At 35.4% G+C, this 25,679-nt stretch overlaps 1 protein-coding gene and 1 non-coding gene across 3 annotated transcripts in view; one reads left to right on the top strand and one right to left on the bottom strand.

Annotated features, from left to right (window-relative positions):
- Window positions 1–25,679, bottom strand: part of SGCZ (sarcoglycan zeta) — a 1,131,902-nt gene that overhangs the window by 100,845 nt on the left and 1,005,378 nt on the right. For both annotated transcript variants that reach the window (XM_060406930.1, XM_060406931.1), the window contains exon 4: window positions 22,625–22,712. In XM_060406930.1, the coding sequence (XP_060262913.1) occupies window positions 22,625–22,712 (88 nt within the window). The remainder of the gene's footprint in view (window positions 1–22,624; window positions 22,713–25,679) is intronic.
- Window positions 7,053–7,124, top strand: TRNAS-GGA (transfer RNA serine (anticodon GGA)). The gene has a single exon. It is a non-coding gene; the product is annotated as a tRNA-Ser (tRNA).

Raw genomic sequence — 25,679 nt, 5'->3', positions numbered from 1 at the left:
TTTGCATCCCAGTGTCTATTTTCTGAGTGTGAAATATTCTTTTCCTTTGTTAAGATTCCTGAGCAGTTATATTTTTTTATAATAAAAGGAATTATTTTATAATAAAAACAAATTATCTTTCCCCCTAAAAATAAAATAAGTTCAAATCTATATCTAACATTAGAAAGGCTGAATACAGTTAACCCTTGATCAGCTGGGAGTTAGGGGTGACAACTCTCCCTGCAATAAAAAATCCAGCTATAATTTATAGTCTGCCCTCCACATTGCCAAGGTTCCTTCCTAACTGAGGTCCTTATATATCTGTTCTTCATCCACTAATTAAACTAACCTTGGGTCATAGTAATTACTATTGATTACCTATAGTAATTACTATTGAAAAAATTTGCTTATGAGTAGAGCCTCACAGTTCAAACCCATGTTGTTCAAGGGGCAACTGTATTTTTCTCCCAAGATCAGTAAGCAGGCAAGGATTTTGGGTTTTTCCACTCATTCACTGTAGTTCTAAATGTTCTAATCAGCAAAACAAGACATTAAAAAATCTGGGCCTGTAAGAGCACAAGAGAACTTTAGAGTGGAAGAGTTATGTATCTTGATGTGGTGGTAATTAAATAAAAGTATTTAATACATAAGTGGTACAACTGCATAGAAGTCTACACACACACACACACACACACACACACACACACACACACACACAACTTAGAGGGCATGTAGAACTGGTGAAGTCTGAATAAACTATATATTGTACTAAGGTCCATTTCCTGGCTTTTATATTATATATATCACAGTTACACAAGATAAGGCATTTCAAGAGTAGGGAGGAAAGATGTTCAGAATCTCCTTGTATACTTTTACGCAACTTCCAGTTGTATGATTATTTCAAACTAAAAGTCTAAATGAATAATGTAACTCCCTCAATTGGCTGAATAAAAGAGAAAGAAAGTCATGATTATTTTAATAGATAGAGAAAAACTATTTCAGAACATTTACAATATACTAATGATTTTGTAAAGGTGCACAACAGTAAAAAAGAAAAAAAAAGAGAGAGAGAGAGCTACCTTAATATGATTTTAAAAAAGATTATAGCTACTTCCAACATCTAAAATTGTGAGAACCACAAAAGGAAAGATATAATTTCAAAATCTGCACAAGTTATCTTATGTTAATTGTTGAGACAGCATATTCATGGGTATTTGGCCAGGAACACCAAGGTTAAAAAACAAATGGAAGTCAAGAATTCATTTGGTCTGCAAAAATTGGAAAATAATTAAATTTCAAGCAGAAATTAAGGAAAGGGGCATAAAATAGAGAGACCAAGAGCTTTCAGGGAAGAAGGCCCACAAATGAAAATGCAAATCACTTCTATAGGCTCAAATGCAGACAGTGTGACTATCAACAGCCTCTTATATGCACACACGTGTCATTGTGTGTGCGCATGTGTGTGCGAAACTTGGAAAAGAAGATTTGATCAACTTTTAGAAAAAATGGTAATTCTGAACTGGGAAAATTTATGTCAGAAGACAATTGATAAATTATTAAATACTTTCTTGTGTGCTAAGTTGCTTCAGTCATGTGCAGCTCTTTGCAACCTCATGCAAAGCTCTTTGCAGCCTTTAGTCTGCCAGGCTCCTCTGTCCATGGGGATTCTCTAGGCAAGAATACTGGAGTGGGTTGCCATACCCTTCTCCAGGGAATCTTCCCAGCCCAGGGATCAAACCCAGGTCTCTTAAGTCTCTTGTATTGGCAGGCAAGCTCTTTACCACTAGCTCCAAGGCACTTACCATATATGTACATTTAGATGTGATTTTATGATTGATAGATTAACAACTGTAATTCCCACTAGAGTCAACCACTGTTGCTTTTGCTCATCACTGTATCTGCAGTCCTGGCATAGTGCCTGATACATGGTGGGACTCAATAAACATTTGTTAAAAAATAAAATATTCAACAAATCCACTGAAAGAAAAATAATAACAATATTACAATAGCTGGCACAGAGTGGTTTCTACTTGGGAGGCATTATGCTTTATATACATTAGATAAATTCTCATGACAACAACATAGATGTAATCTCAACTAGTCTATCACAGGGTGGATTCCAAGCAGAAGCGGATGTGGGGACTCAAAACCAGAAGAGAGTGGGAAAAACATGGCAGGCAGGAGCAGGAATTCTCCAGGAGACCAAGAGGAATGACACCACCTACTAGAAGCCTTCATAAAACCTCATGTGAGATGTGCTTTTGCTGATATTTAATTCAGTTTTGTTTATGGATTATTTACTTTCATAAGAATTTTAGCTTTCAATCAACTGGTTTCCTGCAGCTTCTGATGTGAAGTATACTCTAGAAGACTTTCTCTACACAAAATCAGCTGGCTCTTCTAATATAGTTTTTCTATTATATTTTCCCATTATTTGTTCAAAATTTAAATTAAAACTTTTACTGTATGGTCAATTTATTTTATTGTTTAAAGACATAGAGATTTAACTTTTGCCTCTAAGCTGTTAACCAATTATGTCAATCTCACTTTTTAAATAAGTAATTCCTCCTCTCAATTCTTTGATGATTTGAAAGGCTATCTTTACCTTATATTGAACTATTATAGGTATCATTCTCAGTTTTATATCATGTTCTACTGTTCTTGCTATTGCTAATCCCAGACTACACTAGTTATTGTGCTTTTAATGGTTGATGTACACTTATTAAAATTCTCTAGGCTCTTCATTTAAATAATATTATTTTGGAAACATTTCATCCAGTTGTAAAATATCCATTAGTATTTTTATTAGAATTGCTTTACATTTGTAAGTTAATTTTGGAGACAGTGGATCATTTTAATGAATAAAGATGTATATTGTAGAGTTCAGATTACTTATGAATGTATATATTCAATAAATATCAATGTAAAATGATGTAATTAATAGAAGACCTTAAATTCACTATTTATTTTTAGGTTCATCTAAAATATCCACATCTAGAATAGTAATTTTTGACCAGAATTAATGAGCTGTTGGAATGTCAGAAAGCTAAGAGGGAACCAATATAAAACCTTAATGTCCTGTCAGTGACTGGTTAAAGGGCCAGATGCTGCAGGTAATTTAATTGTGCTTATCGCCCAGCAGCAGCCTCATGAATGTCATGACATGTGGAAGCACCTGCCTATACCGATAAATCAAGTGATAACGCTTATTAAAATTAGGATGCTAGAATGAAATGTTACCGTGAGTGATCATCTATACCATCCAATATAAATTAGGATAATTCTCTAAAGAGTTTCTTCTACTTGATCTCCCCTTACAAAACTAATGCTACTACTACCACTACTGAATGTGGCTCAGATGGTGAAGAATCTGCCTGCAACGCAGGAAACACCGGTTCCTTTCCTGGGTGGGGCAGATCCCCTGGAGAAGGGGTTGGCTACCCACTCCAGTATTCTTGCCCGGAGAAGTCCGTGGACTGAGGAGCCTGGTAGGCTACAGTTCATAGGGTTGCAAAGAGTCGGACACGACTGAGAATACATTTAGTAGGGTATGGGAGTATCAAGCACAGAACAGAACCAATGGTCACACTGAATAAGTTTAGTATTCTCCTTGTTGGCAGACGAGATAGCACTGGGTATGGGAAGGATGGTATAAAAAACGGAGGGGGTAAAAGCGGTGGCAAGTGCACGGAAGATATTTCTACCTCTGAAGGCTAGAAGCATGCAGAATTGGTGGTCAGAGAAGTATTCAAACTTTCTAATTGTGCCTTCCATCACTTTGAACCAAAAATCACCATCACAACTTAGTACATGTTATGTAACTTTGTGCTTCTTAAATTAAGTCCATAAGTAAGTAAAAGCTCAATTATGCTAAAATAATATTTCTTTATTTTGATTACTTTGCTTATGTCTGCTACACAGAAAGAAAGAAAAGCATAATTTCAGATCTATTGATGTTCTGCCATAGAAAAGCTTTTATTATGGTATCATAAAAATAATAAAATGACTAGGGGGGAAGAGGCACAATAAAAGAAAAAAATGGAAGGAGGCCAGAAAGCCCATTAGAGATCAGAATCATTATTAAATTATTTCTAATGCAACATGATATTCTTTCCTTGAAACACTTACCAGATTCTCTTTCAAAACTATTTATTCTTGATACTTAAACTGTGACCCAACCAATATTTTCCTCAATCTGTTAAACATTCTGCACATAAAGAAAATTCTTTGGTGTATTTTGAGAAAGTATTTTTGGTGTTCATCATTTTTTATCCTCAGCCAGTGACCTCATGAACTACTTTCTGTCACAAAAGCAGCTTTGCAGTATTTCTTTCTTTTATATTATAACTGTATTCTCCTTTGAAAATACTTATTCCCAAGAACCATGAACTATTCAACATTGTTCGTGTAATTTTCAGTAGTTAACATTGTTTGCATTGCTATTAATATCATTTCAACAATCTCTATAGTATTCATAGATAATTTCTATTTTCATTGAGCTTTAAGGTTACTAAGAAGTTGAGGTGTCTTATTTAGTGTCCACTCAAAAAAGTTATGGCTATTCTAAATGGTCAGTTGATTATGGGTGAGAAATTTGACATTTGTAGAAAAGCTGATTAATTTCATTATTTAAAATGTTTTCTATATATGGAATACTAGTGTTGAAAGGAAAATTAGCCTCCACTGTCTTTTAAAACTAAATACATAGGCAGATATAGATTATTTGTTAGCTTCTTGAAAATACCCAGTAGTTAGATTCCTGTTGAGTTTGAGATAAGCATGACTATCAGATGGACACAACCAAGAATATTTGACTTGTTGGTGATTAAATCTTTAAATCTTGTGATTAAAGAAAAAGAGAAGAAAATTTAAAGGAGTATATTTGGTAGCTACCCACATATGTGTGATAAAGCAGCATATCATGTAACAATTAGAAGCATAAACATAAAATTGGGTAGAACAAAAAACAGGTAGAACAAGCTTTCGTAATGGTAATGCTTGCTGGAAATTATTTGCAAATAATTTTAGTAACTAAGACTGAACATGAAATGATGCTAAGCTAACTTTCAATCAATAATGAGGACTCAGTGATTTCAATAGTTAATAAGGATCCCGGCCAAACACAACAAGGATCTTGGCAGCAAATGACACTTTATTATACACTTTTGATGCCTGAGAAAGAACTATGGTTAGATTTATACTACAGTTCAGTTTATTTGCTCAGTCGTGTCCAACTTCTTGTGACCCCATGGACTGCAGCATGCCAGGCTTCCCTGTCCATCACCAACACCCAGAGCTTAGTCAAACTCATGTCCATTGCATCGGTGATGCCATCCAGCAATCTCATCCTCTATCGTCCCCTTCTCCTTCTGCCCTCAATCTTCCCAGCATCAGGGTCTTTTCCAATGAGTTGGTTTTTCACATCATGGCCAAAGTACTGGAGTTTCAGCTTCAGCATTAGTCCTTCTAATGAATATTCAGGACTGATTTCCTTTAGGATTGATTGGTTGGATCTTCTTGCAGTCTAAGGGACTCTCAAGAGTCTTCGCCAACACCACAGTTTAAAAGCATCAATTCTTTGGTGCCCAGCTTTCTTTACAGTCCGACTCTCACATCCAAACATGACCACTGGAAAAACCATAGCCTTAATTAGATGGACCTTTGTTGGTAAAGTAATGTCTCTGTTTTTTAGTATGCTCTCTAGGTCGGTCATCGGAGAAGGCAGTGGCAACCCACTCCAGTACTCTTGCCTGGAAAACTCCACGGGCGGAGGAGCCTGGTAGGCTGCAGTCCATGGGGTCACGAACAGTCAGACATGACTGAGCAACCTCACTTTCACTTTTCACTTTCATGCATTGGAGGAGGAAATGGCAACCCACTCCAGTGTTCTTGCCTGGAGAATCCCAGGGACGGGGGAGCCTGGTGGGCTGCCGCCTATGGGGTCGCACAGAGTCAGACACGACTGAGGAGACTTAGCAGCAGCAGCAGGTTGGTCATAGTTTTTATCCCAAGGAGTAAGCGTCTTTTAATTTCATGGCTGCAGTCACCATCTGCAGTGATTTTGGAGCCTCCCAAAATAAAGTCTCTCACTGTTTCCCCATTTATTTGTCATGAAGTGATGGGCCCAGATGCCATGACCTTAGTTTTCTGAATGCTGAGTTTTAAGCCAACTTTTTCACTCTCCGCTTTCACTTTCATCAAGAGGCCCTTTAGTTCTTTACTGTCTGCCATAAGGGTGGTGTCATCTGCATATCCGAGGTTATTGGTATTTCTCCCAGCAATCTTGACCCAGCTTGTGCTTCCTCCAGCCTGGCATTTTTAACAATGTACTCTGAATATAAGTTAAATAAGCAGGGTGACAATATACAGCTTTGACATACTGCTTTCCCGATTTGGAACCAGTCTGTTGTTCCATATCCAGTTCTAAGTGTTGCTTCTTGACCTGCACACAGATTTCTCAGGAGGCAGGTAAGGTGCTCTGGTATTCCCATTCCTTGAAGAATTTTCTACAATTTATTGTGATACACACAGTCAAAGGCTTTGGCGTAGTCAATACAGCAAAACAGATGTTTTTCCGGAATTGTCTTGCTTTTTCGATGATCCAACAGATGTTGGTAATTTGATCTCTGGTTCCTCTGCCTTTTCTAAATCCAGCTTGAACATCTGGAAGTTCATGGTTCATGTACTGTTAAAGCCTGGTGTGGAGAATTTTGAGCATTACTTTGCTGGTGTGTGAGATGAGTGCAATTGTGTGGTAGTTTGAGCATTCTTTGGCATTGCCTTTCTTTGGGATTGGAATGAGAATTGACCTTTTCCAGTCCTGTGGCCACTACTGAGTTTTCCAAATTTGCTGGCATATTGAGTGCAGCACTTTCACAGCATCATCTTTTAGGATTTGAAATAGCTCCACTGGAATTCCATCACCTCCACTAGCTTTGTTTGTAGTGATGCTTCCTAAGGCCCACTTGACTTTGCATTCCAGGATGTCTGGCTGTATGTGAATGATCACACCATTGTGGTTATGTGGGTCATGAAGATCTTTTGTATAGTTCTTCTGTGTGTTCTGTGTGACTTCCCAGGTGGCTCAGAGGTTAAAGTGTCTGCCTGGAATGCAGGAGACCAGGGTTCGATCCCTGGGTTGGGAAGATCCCCTGGAGAAGGAAATGGCAACCCACTCCAGTATTCTTGCCTGGAGAATCCCATGGAGGGAGGAGCCTGGTGGGCTATAGTCCATGGGGTCTCAAAGAGTCAGACATGACTGAGTGACTTCACTTTCACTTTCTGTGTGTTCTGGCCACCTCGTCTTAACATCTTCTGCTTCTGTTAGGTCCATACCATTTCTGTCCTTTATTGAGCCCATCTTTGCATGAAATGTCCCTTGGTATCTCTAATTTTCTTGAAGTGATCTCTAGCCTTTCCCAGTCTATTGTTTTCCTCCTTTTCTTTGCATTGATCACTGAGGAAGGCTTGCTCTTCTCTGGAACTCTGCATTCAAATGGGTATGTCTTTCCTTTTCTCTTTTACCTTTAGCTTCTCTTTTCTCAGCTATTTGTAAGGCCTCGCCAGACAGTCATTTTGCCCTTTTGCATTTATTTTTCTGGGAATGGTCTTGACCACTGCCTCCTGTACAATATCATGAATCTCCATATACAGTTCTTCAGGCACTCTGTCTATCAGATCTAATCCCTTGAATCTATTTGTGATTTACTGTATAATTGAAAGGGATTTGATTTAGGTCATACCTGAATGGTCTAGTGGTTTTCCCTACTTTCTTCAATTTAAGTATGAATTTGGCAATAAGGAGTTCATGATCTGAGCCACGGCCTGATCCTGGTCTTGGTTTTGCTGATTATATAGAGCTTCACCATCTTTGGCTGCAAAGAATATAATCAATCTGATTTTGGTATTGACCATCTGGTGATGTCTATATGTAGAATCTTCTCTTCTATTGTTGTAAGAGGGTGTTTGTACCACAGATCTTATTAAAAGTGATTTAACAAGACCCATGTGACCTTGTTAATTTGATCGGACACAGGCAGTCTTTGCCTGAGTGTCTGGATCTTTTTGCACTTCCAGTAGCAGAGTGTAGGTATTCCAGGAGCTCTGCATCCATTCTGGCACTCAGTACCATCTGTATCTTTTATTTCAGTAATTGTAATTTTTGTAAATTTGTAATTTTTTAAACTGTAAGTTTTGATTCCTCAGAGCTTTGAATGTGAAAATACCTATGATTAAATGGGAAATTTGTTTGACTAGTCTCCTTGTAAAGAGTTGTGGTTTTACTGATTCCATTAAAATAGTTCACAAACTGGGTGAGAAATGAGCCTGCAGGGGAGGAGAGGAAGGAGACAGTCACGAAGACTCAAGAAGACAGAGACCTGGGGAAAGGAAGTTTATTCCTTTAGAATCACCTGCCCCACAAATCCCTACCCTCCCCAAAAAGCTGCATGACTGGCCTGTTAAGTATTTTCGGTAATATTCATAGAATGATAAAGAATGGCAAGATAATATAAATGAAAATGAGAGATTTTGTTCTAAATATTGTGACATGAGAGATGGTGAGGTCAGCATGCTTTAATTCCTTGGGGGCGGGTGGGAAAGGAAGATGGAATGTTAAACATACATTAGCCTGTAGTGTTCGTGAGCATTTAGAAAGCAAAGCAGCAGGCATATGACCTCAGAATGGAAGATTCAAAACAAGCCATGCCAAAATCATTACATAAAAGGAGTGTATAGGAGTGGATATTATTGATTTCAGGCAAATACAAGACAAAATATCCAAAGATAATATTGTGAGAAAATATTGTAAAACTGATTATATATGTTAACCAACAAATGCAGATTAAAGGATTGACATTAATCTTAAGGTACTTTTAAAAGATTTTGGAAATGTTGTCTCCTCATTACAAGTGTATTGATAAAAATCCAATAAAAACTTGGAAATAAGAATTGCTATGGCCTATTTTTCCCCTATGCTTATACTCAATTTTCTCTTCCCATCATGCTATATTTTTCTGATGATTCATTATCTTACTTGGAATATCTCCAAAATTATATATAAAAATAGACACATAATATGAAATGAATATTAAGCAAAAAGAGCTAATAGTTTTCAGACCTGGACCATCATAAATAATGGCCTCTGATGGTTTATCTCCCTCTATTCTATGACCTGGCAATTAGTACTGTTCTTTGGTAGACTAGGTTTGGCTGAGATGTCATGTAAGGCCCCTGGTACTGAAGTAAATAATCTGTGTACACATGGATCCCTACATTTTATTTAGCTTCCTACCACCAGATGTCTGCTGATCATTAGTCTCATAGCCTTACATTTGTGAACTGTACGCCCCATTAACCAAATTTCCAAAGACAAGTTTATTTTTAATGCCAACACAAAACTGCATGTTCTGTAAGTCAATTATACATGAAACTCAAGTACACCTGCAGTTCTGAGGTCCCACAAATGGAGCCTCATTAAAAACAAAGTCGGGCTCAGCGTATAAGCTGTAGATTCATTAATTCCAGGTAAGTCATATAGCTATAATGCTAATGAAATACCTAAAATATGAAAATGGAAACTACTCTTTTACTGTTTTGTGTGCATTTTCAGCCACTCAGTCATGTCTGACTCTTTGCAACCTCATGGACTATAGCCTCTGTCCATGGGATTCTCCAGGTGAAAATACTGGAGTGGGTTTCTATGCCCTCCTCCAGGGGATCTTCATGACCCAGGGATTGAAGTCATGAACTCTGTGTCTGCTGCATTGGCACACAGGTTCTTCACCACTAGCACCACCTGGGAAGCCCAATATTTTGTTTATCCTACTTTTATCCTACAGTCCATAGGGTCTCAAAGAGTCAGACACGATATACCATGCACACAGATCCTTCAATGAGCTCTGTAATATATCATTTTTTAAAAAAAGTATTACAACTGCTTAATATTAAAGTTTAAATACTGAGCTATAGTCATGGCATATTCTGAATAGTTTTACATAATTATAGAATGAATTAAATGTAAATCCATCTCTTCAGTGCTTTCCTCAGTATTACAAAGTTAGAAACACTTCACAAATATGTGCATTATATTTGTTGAAAAATATCTGTATTATCTCTGTTTATCATTATATAAGGAGATGGACCGGCCTGAGAGTGCTATGATGCAGGTGTCTGCCATTTTTAGACTATTAATATGATTAGAATTACCATATTTCACCTCCCATTCTCATGTCTATATACTCAAGACTAGATTTATTTCTTTGACAACTAAGAGCATTATTACCAAAGACTATATGTTGAAAAATAAATGTTTTGCCAGAAGGAGAGCAAGTTCAAAGACATTTTCCTGTCAAAAAAATCCTTGGGATCCAGTGACAATCCCAGCCGATGAGCAACCTTTGGTTCTGAGAAGTCTAGGCCAACACCTTGAAGGGCTGGCTTTAGTACCATAGCACAGAGCACCGTGAAGTGGAGATGGCCTGGCAGAAATGCAGTGATTGATCTCAGACTGAGGCATCAAAACCCTGGAAGAGAAGGAGGACAGAGGCGGGCACATGCTGGACAAGACTAGCCAGACCATTCTTTCAGAACTTGGTCTAGGTCCTCCAGGAAGAAATATTCTTGGTATGACCCGATGGTGCACTCTTAAATATACAGACACTTGAGAAATTATTAAATTAAATACAAACACTAACTTTAAAAGGTAGTATAATGCTTTAGAATGTTAACACATGATATAAAATACTGTAATAAAATGTTTCAAAACATGTACATCATTGTCTTTCCTTCAGGCATTATAACTCTTTTTATACCTGAGTTACACTGATTTGGGGTCCTAATTTCCAGGGATGCCATCTTTTCCCTCATATCAGAGGCATTTATTTCCTAAACTGATAAATTAATGCTAGTTTAATTAATGTAAATGAATGAATGAATTTTAATAATGAACAAAAAATTCAACAATGTATTTAATCATTTAAAATGTACATGCAAAGTTATTCCTAAATGTTTTGTGGATCCACTCTTCAAGGTTTGCACAACTTATTTTACATAAAATACTCATCCTTATTAAGTTGTCCCAGACTATTACAGTATACTCTAAGTTAAAAAAATGAGTCAATGACAGAAAACATAAATTTGGTACGTGAGAATAATCTGTAACCTTCTACTTTTTACATGTCCTACACCATCTGCAGTCAATTAAGCGATTCCCAGGTGTTCACAGTAATTGCTTTAACACAAGATTACATGTCACTTTAGGGGTCTTTAAATATTTATTATAAAACCCTCATCTACATTTTTCTCTATTCATTTAGGGACAAAACATGCTGATTTTTAGTAAAGACAAAAACAAGCTGATGGCACTTGTTGAATTATTTTGTGGATTAACTTTCAATAAAAAACAAACTTTTATAAGCCAAAATCTGATGAAAGAATTACAACATGCTGATTTAGTTGTGCTTATTTACATTCTCCATTTCCATGAAAAATATGTGCATATAATTTGGGGCTAAGATGTCAATAATCAAATTATATGTCATTTTTTATCAGGAGTGTGGGGAAGTTAATTGACCAGAGGATTTATCAATTAAGTTCTCTAAACATAAAAAAAATTTTTTTTTTCACTTTAAGGCTTGGAATAGGAAAGAACCATGGAGACAATCTCAAATAATATTCCTTCTATAGATAAGGAAAATAAACTTGAGAGGCTTGGTCAACTACACAGAATTAGTTACAGGCAGATGAAATAAAATTTACAGTTACTAACATATACAGAATGCATACCCTGCTCCAGGAAATGTTCCAAGCACTTCACATATATTCACCCATTTCATTCTCACATCTACTGCATTAGTTCTTGTGTGATTCTCACAGATGCCTGGAGAGATTGCCCGGAGTAATTTGCATGTGGTCACAGAGCTGGAAATGACACACCTAGGATTAGGTTGGCCCCTGAATCTATGTTATTAACTATCAAAACATAATTTCTTTCTAAAACTAGTTTATGAGAAAATTATGATTTCTAGGTCAACATACTCTTCTACAACAATGTGATATATAATTCATATGATTGGATTCACAATAGTATTAGTGAAAATCCATATATTCCTATAATTTAAAGAGAATTTTAAATTTATAGGCTGATTTTTTTGGTTTTCTAAAACATCTTAATAATTAGTCACATTAGGATGCCTTTCTGGCAAGCATATTTTGTGTCTGATATTGTGAGACTTTCAGATGTATAGCATAAGTTTGTGGAACATTAGAAACATGCTCAGTGGTTTTGACAATCTAATATGCATTAGTGTACATTAAATTCTTAATAGTAACATTTTCCTTAAAATTATGTTATTTTAAACTCATTATAAACATATTTAAGCTATTGTTCTATATAACATATGCACAATAAATTTGTATTTGGATTTGCTACTGCAAAAAAAAAATATGTTATTTTACTCACTGCCTGTGTTACTGCATTTTTATTTTGCCATGATTTTTGGAAAAGCTTCAAGACAAATTAACCTGTGGCATAAGTAATTAATTGCATGAAATAAAATGCTGCTGTGTCAAACAAGCCTGCTGTATGCAGTAGTAGGACTGATTCCCAGTACTCTCCATATACCAGTTCTGTGGGAGGCCTGTTGCTGTGTGTGTGTGTGTGTGTGTGTGTGTCTGTCTGTCTGTCTGTCTGTCTGTCTGTCTGTCTGTCTGTCTGTCTTGGATGTACTGAGGTAGGCAGAGACATCAACATAGTTGAAACTTAGTGTTTTCAGTTTTTACTGAAGGATGTCAGCTTTATCACTGATTCACTTTATTTCTTAAGTGAAAAGATCCAGTAACAATCACTAAGGATTTGGCTTCTTACTTTCTCTGATCAATAACAAACCCAGGTGTAAGTGCATGTCATTTAAGGAATATGTAAAACACACACACATGATCTCTTGCAGATAAAGCTATTTTCTTATAACTGAGTTAAGTTGAACTGGTAAACATGTTATGTTTTTGCTCCCTATAATGCTTTTATATAACAGCATTTTGCTATTGTGAGCTCAGCCTTCTTTAAAGCATTTTGCCAGGGTATTAGCACACCCAATGCTTCTTTTGATATAGATGCTAAAAATAGTCTACACTATATCATCTTGTTTTCTTTCAACTAAACAATGTATACTTTTTAATTCTGTGTATGTGAAGAAGAATATCTGGTTTCCTATAAGAAGCTTATATGTTTCTCCTTAAATATAGTGGGATCATGCCATCAGTCACATTCCCCTTTACACCTTTATTACGGGGAAGGTCAACACAGTTCAAGTAATCAATAGGATACAAATGGCTTTCCTATGGACAAATAATGTACTAAATTTAATTAATACATTTTTACTTGTATCCTTACACACTTAATATATTTCAAAAATATTTGTTTTGTCCTATAGACTGCATTCATTTGTATCTATTTACTCAAAATGGTAAGAAAACAAATCAACTAAAAATATTTTCCTTACAGAACCATAATTAATGTGTAAGTTTGTTTATCAAGGTTATCTTCTCTGAGGTGTGCTGTGCTTACTTGCTCAGTCATGTCCGACTCTTTGTAACCCATGGACTTTAGCCTGTCGGGCTTCTCTGTCCATGAGATTCTCCAGGCAAGAATACTGGAGTGGGTTGCTATGCCCTCCTGCAGGGGATCTTTTCAACCCAGGTCTCCTGCATTGCAGACAGATTTTTTACTGTCTGAGCCATCAGGGAATCCCATGAATACTGGAGTGGGTAGCCAGTCCCTTCTTCAATGTATCTTCTCTAGATATGAATAAAACATATTTGATTTTTAAGTGCATAGCTGATTGACAGCCCCTGGAAAAGGCAAAGGATGGGTGCAGACACCTCTGTCTGGGCATAGAGACTGCTTATATGTCCTACTACCTGATGGGCCTTTTCATAAATCCCCTTCAGCAATGAAGGCAAGCTCTTTCAGAAGAAATCACAGAATCAACCCTGCTGCAGAAGCTGTTAATAACCATTTTCATTATTATATGGTGTTTAAGCCTCAAAATTTGAAACGTTAAAAGAAAACTAGCACTAAATATCGGAGAAGGCAATGGCACCCCTCTCCAGTACTCTTGCCTGGAAAATCCCATGGACAGAGGAGCCTGGTAGGCTGCAGTCCATGGGGTCGCTACTAGTTGGACACGACTGAGCGACTTCACTTTCACTTTTCACTGTCATGCATTGGAGAAGGAAATGACAACCCACTCCAGCGTTCTTGCCTGGAGAATCCCAGGGACAGGGGAGTCTGGTGGGCCGCCGTCTATGGGGTCGCACAGAGTCGGACACGACTGAAGCGACTTAGCAGCAGCAGCAGCAGCAGCAGCACTAAATGTAAATATTTTGTTTAACTTCTTACAAATTACATTCTCTCTTATTACCATAGAGTCAACCATGACTCTGAGCATTGAAGAAGTATAGAAGAAAGAAAAAAATAGGGTGTTATATTGGTAGATTATAATTAAGGTTTTTATATAATTTGGTTATGTCACTGATTTTTGATAAACGGATTTAAGAATATCAAAGATGAGTAAATGATCCAACGATAATAGCTAGTCGTTCCTAGGAGTTAATTGATTCTCTAAATGTACTGAGTGCTAAACAAGTAAAATTATGATGACATATGACATTCCATTTGAATTGTGAATTTGGGCACATTCGAAAAGTAAATTTTAGGACGATGACATTATAATTATTTAATACACAATTAGTCTTAATACTTTACTGGGATAATGGTAGACATGGCATTATGGAACTTGTTTATGACACAGGACCCCATTAACAGCCATTCTGGGTTTCTCAAACATCATTGTTTGTGACTGGGATTTAAATAAGGGAGCTACAGGAGAAAAATAATTAGGAACAAAAACTAGTTCTATCTACTACTGTCATTCCTTGTTCAACTTTTCAGTTTATCCTTTTATTTTTATCCACCAACTACAGACTCATGACAAAAGGTGTAAGAGATGGAAAAAATATCTTATTATTTTTAGCTATTACTTTACCAAAGATAAGCAATACCTGTAAGGGAATGTAAGAAAAAGCAATATAGAATTCCATACCTTGATCAAAATTGGCTAAGAGCTATAAAAAAACCTGAATTATTTTGCTGAAATTAACATTTATATTGCCAAAAGCTGGTTCTTTGAAAGGATAAATAAAATTGACAAACCATTAGCCAGACTCATCAAGAAGCAAAGAGAGAAAAATCAGATCAATAAAATTAGAAATGAAAATGGAGAGATCACAACAGACAACACAGAAATACAAAGGATCATAAGAGACTACTATCAGCAGTTGTATGCCAATAAAATGGACAACGTGGAAGAAATGGACAATTCTTAGAAAAGTACAATTTTCCAAAACTGAACCAGGAAGAAATAGAAAATCTTAACAGACCCATCACAAGCACGGAAATTGATACTGTAATCAGAAATCTTCCAGCAAACAAAAGCCCAGGTCCAGATGGCTTCACAGATGAATTCTACCAAAAATTTCGAGAAGAGCTAACACCTATCCTCCTCAAACTCTTCCAGAAAATTGCAGAGGAAGGTAAACTTCCAAACTCATTCTATGAGGCCACCATCACCCTAATACCAAAACCTGACAAAGATGTCACAAAAAAAAGAAAACTACAGGCCAATATCCCTGATGAACATAGATGCAAAAATCCTCAACAAAATTCTAGCAATCAGAATCCAACAACACATTAAAAGATCATACACCATGACCAAGTGGGCTTTATCCCAGGGATGCAAGGATTCTTCAATATCCGCAAATCAATCAATGTAATTCACCACATTAACAAATTGAAAAATAAAACCATATGATTATCTCAATAGATGCAGAGAAGGCCTTTGACAAAATTCAATATCCATTTATGATAAAAACTCTCCAGAAAGCAGGAATAGAAGGAACATACCTCAACATAATAAAAGCTATCTATGACAAACCCACAGCAAACATTATCCTCAATGGTGAAAATTGAAAGCATTTCCCTAAAGTCAGGAACAAGACAAGGGTGTCCACTTTCACCGCTACTATTCAACATAGTTCTGGAAGTTTTGGCCACAGCAATCAGAGCAGAAAAAGAAATAAAAGGAATCCAAATTGGAAAAGAAGAAGTAAAACTCTCACTGTTTGCAGATGACATGATCCTCTACATGGAAAACCCTAAAGACTCTACCAGAAAATTACTAGAGCTAATCAATGAATATAGTAAAGTTGCAGGATATAAAATCAACACACAGAAATCCCTTGCATTCCTATACACAAATAATGAGAAAGTAGAAAAGAAATTAAGGAAACAATTCCATTCACCATTGCAACGAAAAGAATAAAATACTTAGGAATATATCTACCTAAAGAAACTAAAGACCTATATATAGAAAACTATAAAACACTGATGAAAGAAATCAAAGAGGACACTAATAGATGGAGAAATATACCATGTTCATGGATTGGAAGAATCAATATAGTGAAAATGAGTATACTACCCAAAGCAATTTACAAATTCAATGCAATCCCTATCAAGCTACCAGGCACATTTTTCACAGAACTAGAACAAATAATTTCAAGATTTGTATGGAAATACAAAAACCTCGAATAGCCAAAGCAATCTTGAGAAAGAAGAATGGAACTGGAGGAATCAACTTGCCTGACTTCAGGCTCTACTACAAAGCCACAGTCATCAAGACAGTATGGTACTGGCACAAAGACAGACATATAGATCAATGGAACAAAATAGAAAGCCCAGAGATAAATCCACACACATATGGACACCTTATCTTTGACAAAGGAGGCAAGAATATACAATGGAGTAAAGACAATCTCTTTAACAAGTGGTGCTGGGAAAACTGGTCAACCACTTGTAAAAGAATGAAACTAGATCACTTTCTAACACCGCACACAAACATAAACTCAAAATGGATTAAAGATCTAAATGTAAGATCAGAAACTATAAAACTCCTAGAGGAGAACATAGGCAAAACACTCTCAGACATAAATCACAGCAGGATCCTCTATGATCCACCTCCCAGAATTCTGGAAATAAAGCAAAAATAAACAAATGGGATCTAATTAAAATTAAAAGCTTCTGCACAACAAAGGAAAATATAAGCAAGGTGAAAAGACAGCCTTCTGAATGGGAGAAAATAATAGCAAATGAAGCAACTGACAAACAACTAATCTCAAAAATATACAAGCAACTTCTGCAGCTCAATTCCAGAAAAATAAACGACCCAATCAAAATGGGCCAAAGAACTAAATAGACATTTCTCCAAAGAAGACATACGGATGGCTAACAAACACATGAAAAGATGCTCAACATCACTCATGATTAGAGAAATGCAAGTCAAAACCACAATGAGGTACCACTTCACACCAGTCAGAATGGCTGCGACCCAAAAATCTGCAAGCAATAAATGCTGGAGAGGGTGTGGAGAAAGGAACCCTCCTACACTGTTGGTGGGAATGCAAACTAGTACAGCCACTATGGAGAACAGTGTGGAGATTCCTTAAAAATTGCAAATAGAACTACCTTATGACCCAGCAATCCCACTTCTGGGCATACACACCGAGGAAACCAGAATTGAAAGAGACACATGTACCCCAATGTTCATCGCAGCACTGTTTATAATAGCCAGGACATGGAAACAACCTAGATGTCCATCAGCAGATGAATGGATAAGAAAGCTGTGGTACATATACACAATGGAGTATTACTCAGCCGTTAAAAGAATTCATTTGAATCAGTTCTGATGAGATGGATGAAACTGGAGCCGATTATACAGAGTGAAGTAAGCCAGAAAGAAAAACACCAATACAGTATACTAACACATATATATGGAATTTAGGAAGATGGCAATGACGACCCTGTATGCAAGACAGGAAAGAGACACAGATGTGTATAACGGACTTTTGGACTCAGAGGAGAGGAGAGGTGGGATGATTTGGGAGAATGACATTCTAACATGTATACTATCATGTGAATTGAATCGCCAGTCTATGTCTGACGCAGGATGCAGCATGCTTGGGGCTGGTGCATGGGGATGACCCAGAAAGATGTTATGGGGAGGGAGGTGGAGGGGGTTCATGTTTGGGAATGCATGTAAGAATTAAAGATTTTAAAATTTAAAAATAAAAAAACTTAAAATTATATTGTTTAAACTACTTACCAGAGTAGTTTAAGTATTTTCCATTATAGATCAATATAATGTTTTTGGTAAATAAAAGATAACAAATTATCCCTATTATACTGTGGTAAAGGTTATTACATTTTTAGCAAATCTAATTACCATAGCATTAATTATCACTGTTATCGGTATTTTGAACAATGTTTATATAAAAACTACATGACAATATTTCATCTGCACTGGCCTATGCTGCTGCTGCTGCTGCTAAGTCGCTTCAGTCGTGTCCGACTCTTGCGACCCCATAGATGGCAGCCCACCAGGCTCCCCCGTCCCTGGGATTCTCCAGGCAAGAACACTGGAGTGGGTTGCCATTTCCTTCTCCAATGCATGACAGTGAGAAGTGAAAGTGAAGTCGCTCAGTCATGTCCGACTCATCGCGACCCCATGGACTGCAGCCCACCAGGCTCCTCCATCCATGGGATTTTCCAGGCAAGAGTACTGGACTGGGGTGCCATTGCCTTCTCCAGCATTGGCCTATAGAAATGGTTTTTATTTTATAGATCACATTGATGAATTATCCTGAGTGACTATGATAAGTTTCACAATTCTAGTATATGATTTACATATTTTATCTACATTGTTTGATTGAAATGTTCTGAAAAATATAAAGTATCATACTATCAACATATATGAACATGTAACACCTAAAATCAGACAGTTTTCCTCTCATATAAAAAAGGAATTACCTGATAACATAGGAATTACAGATTGAATAAACAGGAATTTGACTTGGAGAATGATTCTGAGAATTAAGTTCTTTTTTTCCTTCAAGGAGCCTGAACTTCTGGGATCCTGTACTTTCTTTACCCACTTCCCAGTAATAATCTTATACCTCTCTTTCAGCTTTATTCTAAGAAGAGAAATCTGTAGGAAGAAACCTTGAGTTCATTGGTCTTCAACTATATTATGAAGGTCATAAAATATTAAAGTCAAACTTTGTGGGGAGATTCTGATATTATCAGAAATTTACGTAAAGCCTGGAACTTCAAGCACACACAAATTTTGTCTTTTTAAAAATTTACCCAAGGGTAAAATATTTAGTTTTAGTTTTTATTATGCCTGAACTGGCATATATTGTTTTTTTTGAATGTGAAAGTTTACTTTTATTTATTTTTAATATAAATTTATTTATTTTAATTGGAGGCTGTTTAGTCAATAAGCCGTGTTTGACTTTTTTGTGACCCCATGGACTGTAGCTTGCCAGGCTTCTACGTCCATGGGATTTCCCAGGCAAGAATAGTGGAGTGGGTTTCCATTTCCTTTTTCAGGGAATTTCCTAACCCAGGGATTGAACTCATGTCTCCTGCACTGACAGGCAGGTTCTCTCTCTATATAGATAGATAGAGAGAGAGAGAGAGAGAGAGAGAGATGGATAGATGGGCTTCTCTAGTGGCTCAGAATCTGCCTGCAATGCCAGAGACCTGGGTTCTGTCTCTGGGTTAGGAAGATCCCCTGGAGAAGGCAATAGTAACCCACTCCAATATCTTGGCCTGGAGAACTCTATGGATTGATGAGCCTGGCAGGCTACATTTTATTGGTTCTCAAAGAGTTGAACACGAGTGAGTGACTAACACTTTTACTTCATATATATATACACACACACACACAAACACACACACATACACACACATATGTATACATATATATGCATGTATGTATGTATGTGTGTATGTGTATATATGTATACATATTTATACATATGGGACCATGCCTAGGACCATGTCCCTAAATAAAAACTGAAAAATTAAGGAAAAAAAGGAAATAAGGAAAGACGCTTAAAATGGTTACTTTATCTCAATATGATTAAAAATGAACAGTGATTGAATACCTTACTTAAATATGTCTGAATATCTCTTCAGATTATACCTAAAGATAATTTTATCCTGACATGATTAAAGCATCATCCACACATCAGGCACACTTTCTGTGATGTGTTTTGTGGTATATCTTTGCAACAGTATTACAATACAACATGTATTCCCCAACTAAAATTCCAGACGTAATGGACAGAAAAGCATCATGAGATCTTTCACACTCTAACATGTATTTGTAACTCAAGTGACACCAAAAATTACAAACAATGTCATACAAATAATAACAGATTAGCAACATAATTCTCTAAGATTTGCAGACACTGAAATTTCCCCAATTCTTACGTACAGGTCTAAATAAATGTCCTTATCTCTATTTTAGAGATGAGAAAACTGAGTCTCCAAGAGATAAAATTTTTTGGAGTCCTATATGGTTTGACTCCCCGACTCCCCTTTATCTAGCCTTCCTTTGTTTTTTGTATGGTTAATGAGAAATACAAAGTGGTGGAAAGATGGAGGTCATCAACAGGACACCCAGAGGAGCAGGATATTAAAAGTTTTCAGTTTAAGCCTCACTCGAAAGAGTGTGCTTCCAGCCACAGAAATATGCTGGTGTATCATTACCTTATTGATTTGCTTCAGCTAAAACTAAGCTTAATCTTTCTCCCCAGCCCACCACTCCTTCTCTCTCTCTCCATTCTTCTCTCTTTTCCCATACATAACTGGCAAGTATCGATTCTATATTAAAATTAACTTAGAACAGTGGTTGAAAACATAAGTCCAATGCTATCATTCTTTATGTTTCCTGCAGGAAAGCAGGCAGTGAAATGTAAATGATATTTGATTATCCTTCATATAATCAAACAGCCAATTTGTTCCACAGGCAGTGCACTAGTTACGTAGTGATTGTATTTGACAGTCAACATTGGTATGTAGTCTCTGTGGGTTCAATTTACAGGTTGGCATTTCCACTAAGGACCTTTTTCTTTTTTTTAATCTAGAAAAGAGTGCAAAATAAAGTTCTATTCTAGGTTAACAGTTCTCTACATTAAAAGAAAAAAAAACTTTAGGCCTGTTTCTGTAGTTCCAACATAGCAATAGTTAATTGACATGAACATTTAAACGAAGTACCTGGTGCCTTTGAATCACTTTTGTGTCGATAGATATATTTCTTCTCTCTGATTTTTAGTCCATTAGCCTATAGCTCCCCTTTGTCATAGATGTGTGTGTGTGTTCGTGCGTTCGAACGCTCAGTCTGTCTGACTCTGTGACCCCGTGGACTCCAGCCACCTAGGCTCCTCTGTTCATGGGATTTCCCAGGCAAGAACACTGGAGTTGCCATTTCCTCGTCCAGGGGTCTATCTGACTCAGAGATCGAACCCTTGTCTCTTGTGTCTACTGCTTTGTCAGTTGGATTCTTTACCACTAGTGTCACCTGGGAAGCCCCTTCTAATTGATATCATACCACAAAATACTATCAAATTATAGCAATTGATAGATATCTACTGACCATATTTATAGTGTAAAGTAAAAGCAAAATAAATTAAACAATTCTAAATAAAATTTAACTATATATTTTTTGGAATACAAAAATTTCACAATGTAAGTTTTACTTTTGGCTTCATCAAAGTGAATACATAACAAAAATTATTTCATATACTTAGAAATAAGTAGACAGAATTAAGCTCAAGTTTATAAATCTCACATTTCATTGTCATATTCTTGGGTAATTTAATCAGAAATACTGGAAATATACATTTGCTTTAAATGATAATTATTTTCTCATCAAGGTAAAGATAACTTAGCTCCCCAAATTGCAGTTTAGTCTTAACTTAGCTCCCCAAATTGCAGTTTAGTCTTTATAATATACTATCACATACACATAATATCAATAAGTATTAGGTAATTTTCCCACAGAAAAATACAATATTTCAAAAATATATTAGCAATTAAACAAAAATCAAGTCTTTGTATTGTTTTACATAATTATATCTGACTCAATTTCCCATTCCTCTATAGGAATTAAGTTAAATAACAATGCCATGTAATATGAATCTCTAAATTTTTGACAATGAGAAAACATTAGTAATACTTTATCATAAACATATTTACAACTTCTAAAGCCTCTAAACCTTAACTATATATAATTTCAACATCAAATTTATAATTGGTCAATGTTAAGTTTATTCAATTATTATGTCATTTCTAATTTATACAAGCAGATAATATTTAGTAAATTATTTATTTAGAAAAAAGATAAATGATGTTGCATTTCATGTTTATTTAAGCCTATTTACTATAATTTAATATACTAGGTAGATATTTGTTAGAAAACGGTGCATTTCATAATTCAAGAGTAATAAGAGCAAAATATATGTAATTCAGTCTCACATTAACACATTGACAAGAGTAACAATGACCTTAACTAGCCTATGACAAATCAAATCCTGTGAAAGCTAATAGGGCTGTATGGGACTGTCTACATATTGAGAGAAATAATATATTAGAGAAAGAATATATTTTGCTTTTCCCAATTTAAACAACCACAGAGCTTTAAATGGAGTTAGATGGTGTGAGCAATCTTTACCCCAGAGCACTCACCTACTGTCAGCTGTCCAGTTAACTGCCCCATGTGATTTCTTGCATTCACTGTTACATTCCTGTCAGACTGTAAGACCAGTGGACTATCCTGGGAAACATGTATAAAATAAAGAAATCAAATAAAAAATAGAAATATAGTCAAGATTTTATATATAAAATTATATTGCACTTGTTTGGGTATTATCAAAATTCTATTTTTTGTTTTATATTAAGCAGCTCTTTTAACACCCCAAATACGGTTTGAAAAATACAAAATAAGAAGGGTGCTTCAAAATAACTATTTGACATAATAGGACTGTTTCCATTTGGATAAACAGGAATTAACTACTTGGTGCAAACATTTCCGACACTACTGATTATCATACATCACTGCTGTAGTAACCCTCTTTTTCTCGCCCTTCCATTGGCATAGAGACCTGCCTTTGGAAATATTTTAAACTCTGTAGAAATGAGGAGGTCCCTTTTTAAGCTGAACTTGCAACTTTCAGGTTTAAGCTTAAATATTTCCTCCTTGAAAGTGCCTCCCCTGATCACTGCAACTACAGATTCATTCAATCCTCAAACTCCCAGTCTCCACTTATTTTGTTCAGAGCACTTATCCCAAGACATATTTATTTTGCTAATGCATGTGTTTACTTGTTTTTAATTTGCTTCTGTCACAAGAGGAAATGTCCGTGGGACAAGAACCATAGCAGTCATGTTGACAAATTTTATTCCCACTACCTGGCCTACTGCTGAAGGAAAGCATTTACTAAATGTTTATTGAAGGGACAAATTAATCATCATAACAAAATTGATATTACCTTATGTATCTAGCTCAAGTAGGAATGATTTTTAAATCATAAGATGATTTAAGAAAGGAGGTATATAGAACAAGAGAATGTAAGATAGCTTATCTTTTAGCATAAATAATCTTGCTTAGATGTTTACTTTTATCACAATTTAGCACTCAACAGTAAAATAATTTATTTGAAGGACAATATCACTCTTTTAGAAATCTATGTACTAGGCTATTGCCACCGCCTCAGACAAGTAACTAACAACTGGCTACTCTCATATTTTTATGGCCTAAAACAAGCACGGTAATCATTTACAAATAGTTCATTCATTTATTCATTGAACAAAAATACTTTGATAATAATGAGAATATATTAAGTACAGGCTTGGGACATTTCAGGGATCAAAATATAAAACAATACCTGTCTTCATGGAGCCTGTACCCAAGATATTGAAACTATGAAAATCTCTCCCAAGGTCATCCTTAACATGTAAGTGGTTTGTCATCTCTATGTCAATGTAAATAAAATGCTTTCATACATGTATCATATAAAAACTCTTTTGAGAACAGAATTTGAAATTTGTGACTCGAATATACGTAAGATTTTATATATTTTTTTCTAAAGCTATTTTTTCCCCTTCTGACTAGATGCAAAGCACTAAGGAAAGATACACAAACACACACTCACACACACAAATTTTCCTTTAAAAGTGGACTTTGTTAGTATGTCTAAACTAAGGCTTAATTTTTAAAAGTAAATTTCTACATTTTCAAGAACAGATGTGTTCTCAAAAGTGAGACATAGTTGTACAGAACAATGCCAATTTTTCATCCTGTCTCATCACAACTCATTTATTTTTGGCACAAATCAAAAGTGTGTTATCTGTAGTTAAAAATAAACCTAGTTCTTTTTGCATCCGTGTTTCTATGCTGCAGACATTCATTTTTGAAAATATATGTATATTTAATTAATTCCATCATTCCTTTCAAGTGATATGTTCAAATTCTGTTAACAATATGGTTGTGGAGTAAGGAGTGTTTGCAAATAATCATGCCCAGTAAGGAAACTGCACAAAGAGGATGGCTCACTAAAGCACAAAAATATTTTATTTTAAACTGACAGAATTAAATATATGTTGCCTATGTTTTTAAAAAATGAAATTAATTTGAATGTCAGAAAAAGCAGAAGCCTATAAAGCACCTTGCAGTTCAAAACATTGTAAAAATAGGTTAGCTGCATTTTCATTCATATATTTTAATATTTTTATTATATAATATATATGACTACTAGGATTTTTTAAAATTGATGACACTATGTGCTCTTATTTGAATTACTAAACATAAATATTTGTGATCTATAGCATAAGAGCATAATCATTAGAATATACAAGGATTATGTAAGTATATTAAAATAGATATTTTTTATTAAATATTTTAAGATGAGAGAAAAGTTCATTTTAAAAAGGCAATAAGCATTTAAGTTGATCTAACAGAGAAAGAGATTTGGGTTAGGATTGAAAGTTTAATCATTGCATCTCTTTGTTTACAACATATCAATCTTCTCTTACTCTAACCACCGATATCCAATTGAGGTTCTATCCCTGGCATTCTTTCCTTTTCATTACATGATTCCACCAATCTTCCCCTCTGAATTAAAATTTTATATCCAGATTAAAATTTTACTATAATAGAAACAGCAATCGTTTTACTGACTATACTATAAACATATAGCTATCAGAGGTCATGAACAATTCTCCACAGGTATTCAGGTAGATATCAATATGATATGTTATACAGATTTATTAAAATGTGATCAGGTGAAATTAATAAAAATTGAGTAACATTTTTCACAGACAAAATGCAATGCATGTAAGAGCATTGTTTTCACTGACAAGTCACAGTATCATTTCTGTGTTATATATCACCCCAATGAAAACTTTTGGGATTAGAACCATGGCTTATGCCCCTTAGGTCCATACTATGACCTTTTATACAATATACACTCTGTATATTAAGTACAACACAATTAATTAAAATATACACATGTGATTAAAAAATATATATGATAAAACTAATAGCAACTATTTCAAGAAATCTTAATTTATAAATCTGATTACAAACACATTCTTAGATGAAAATTAGTATCAAGAAGTTACTTTTTACCAAATTTGACATTTATTGTGCTCATTTCCCCAAAGATCTCCATATAAGAAAATAACTTCTACTAATAAATCATTGTTTTTCACTCTTTTAAAATAGTCCCTCTTCATGATCCTT

Source organism: Ovis aries, chromosome 26, assembly GCF_016772045.2.
Source record: "Ovis aries strain OAR_USU_Benz2616 breed Rambouillet chromosome 26, ARS-UI_Ramb_v3.0, whole genome shotgun sequence".
NCBI lineage: Eukaryota > Metazoa > Chordata > Mammalia > Artiodactyla > Bovidae > Ovis > Ovis aries.
The sequence above is the reverse complement of the archived record's forward strand: the minus strand, read 5'-3'. Positions and strand labels throughout refer to the sequence as shown.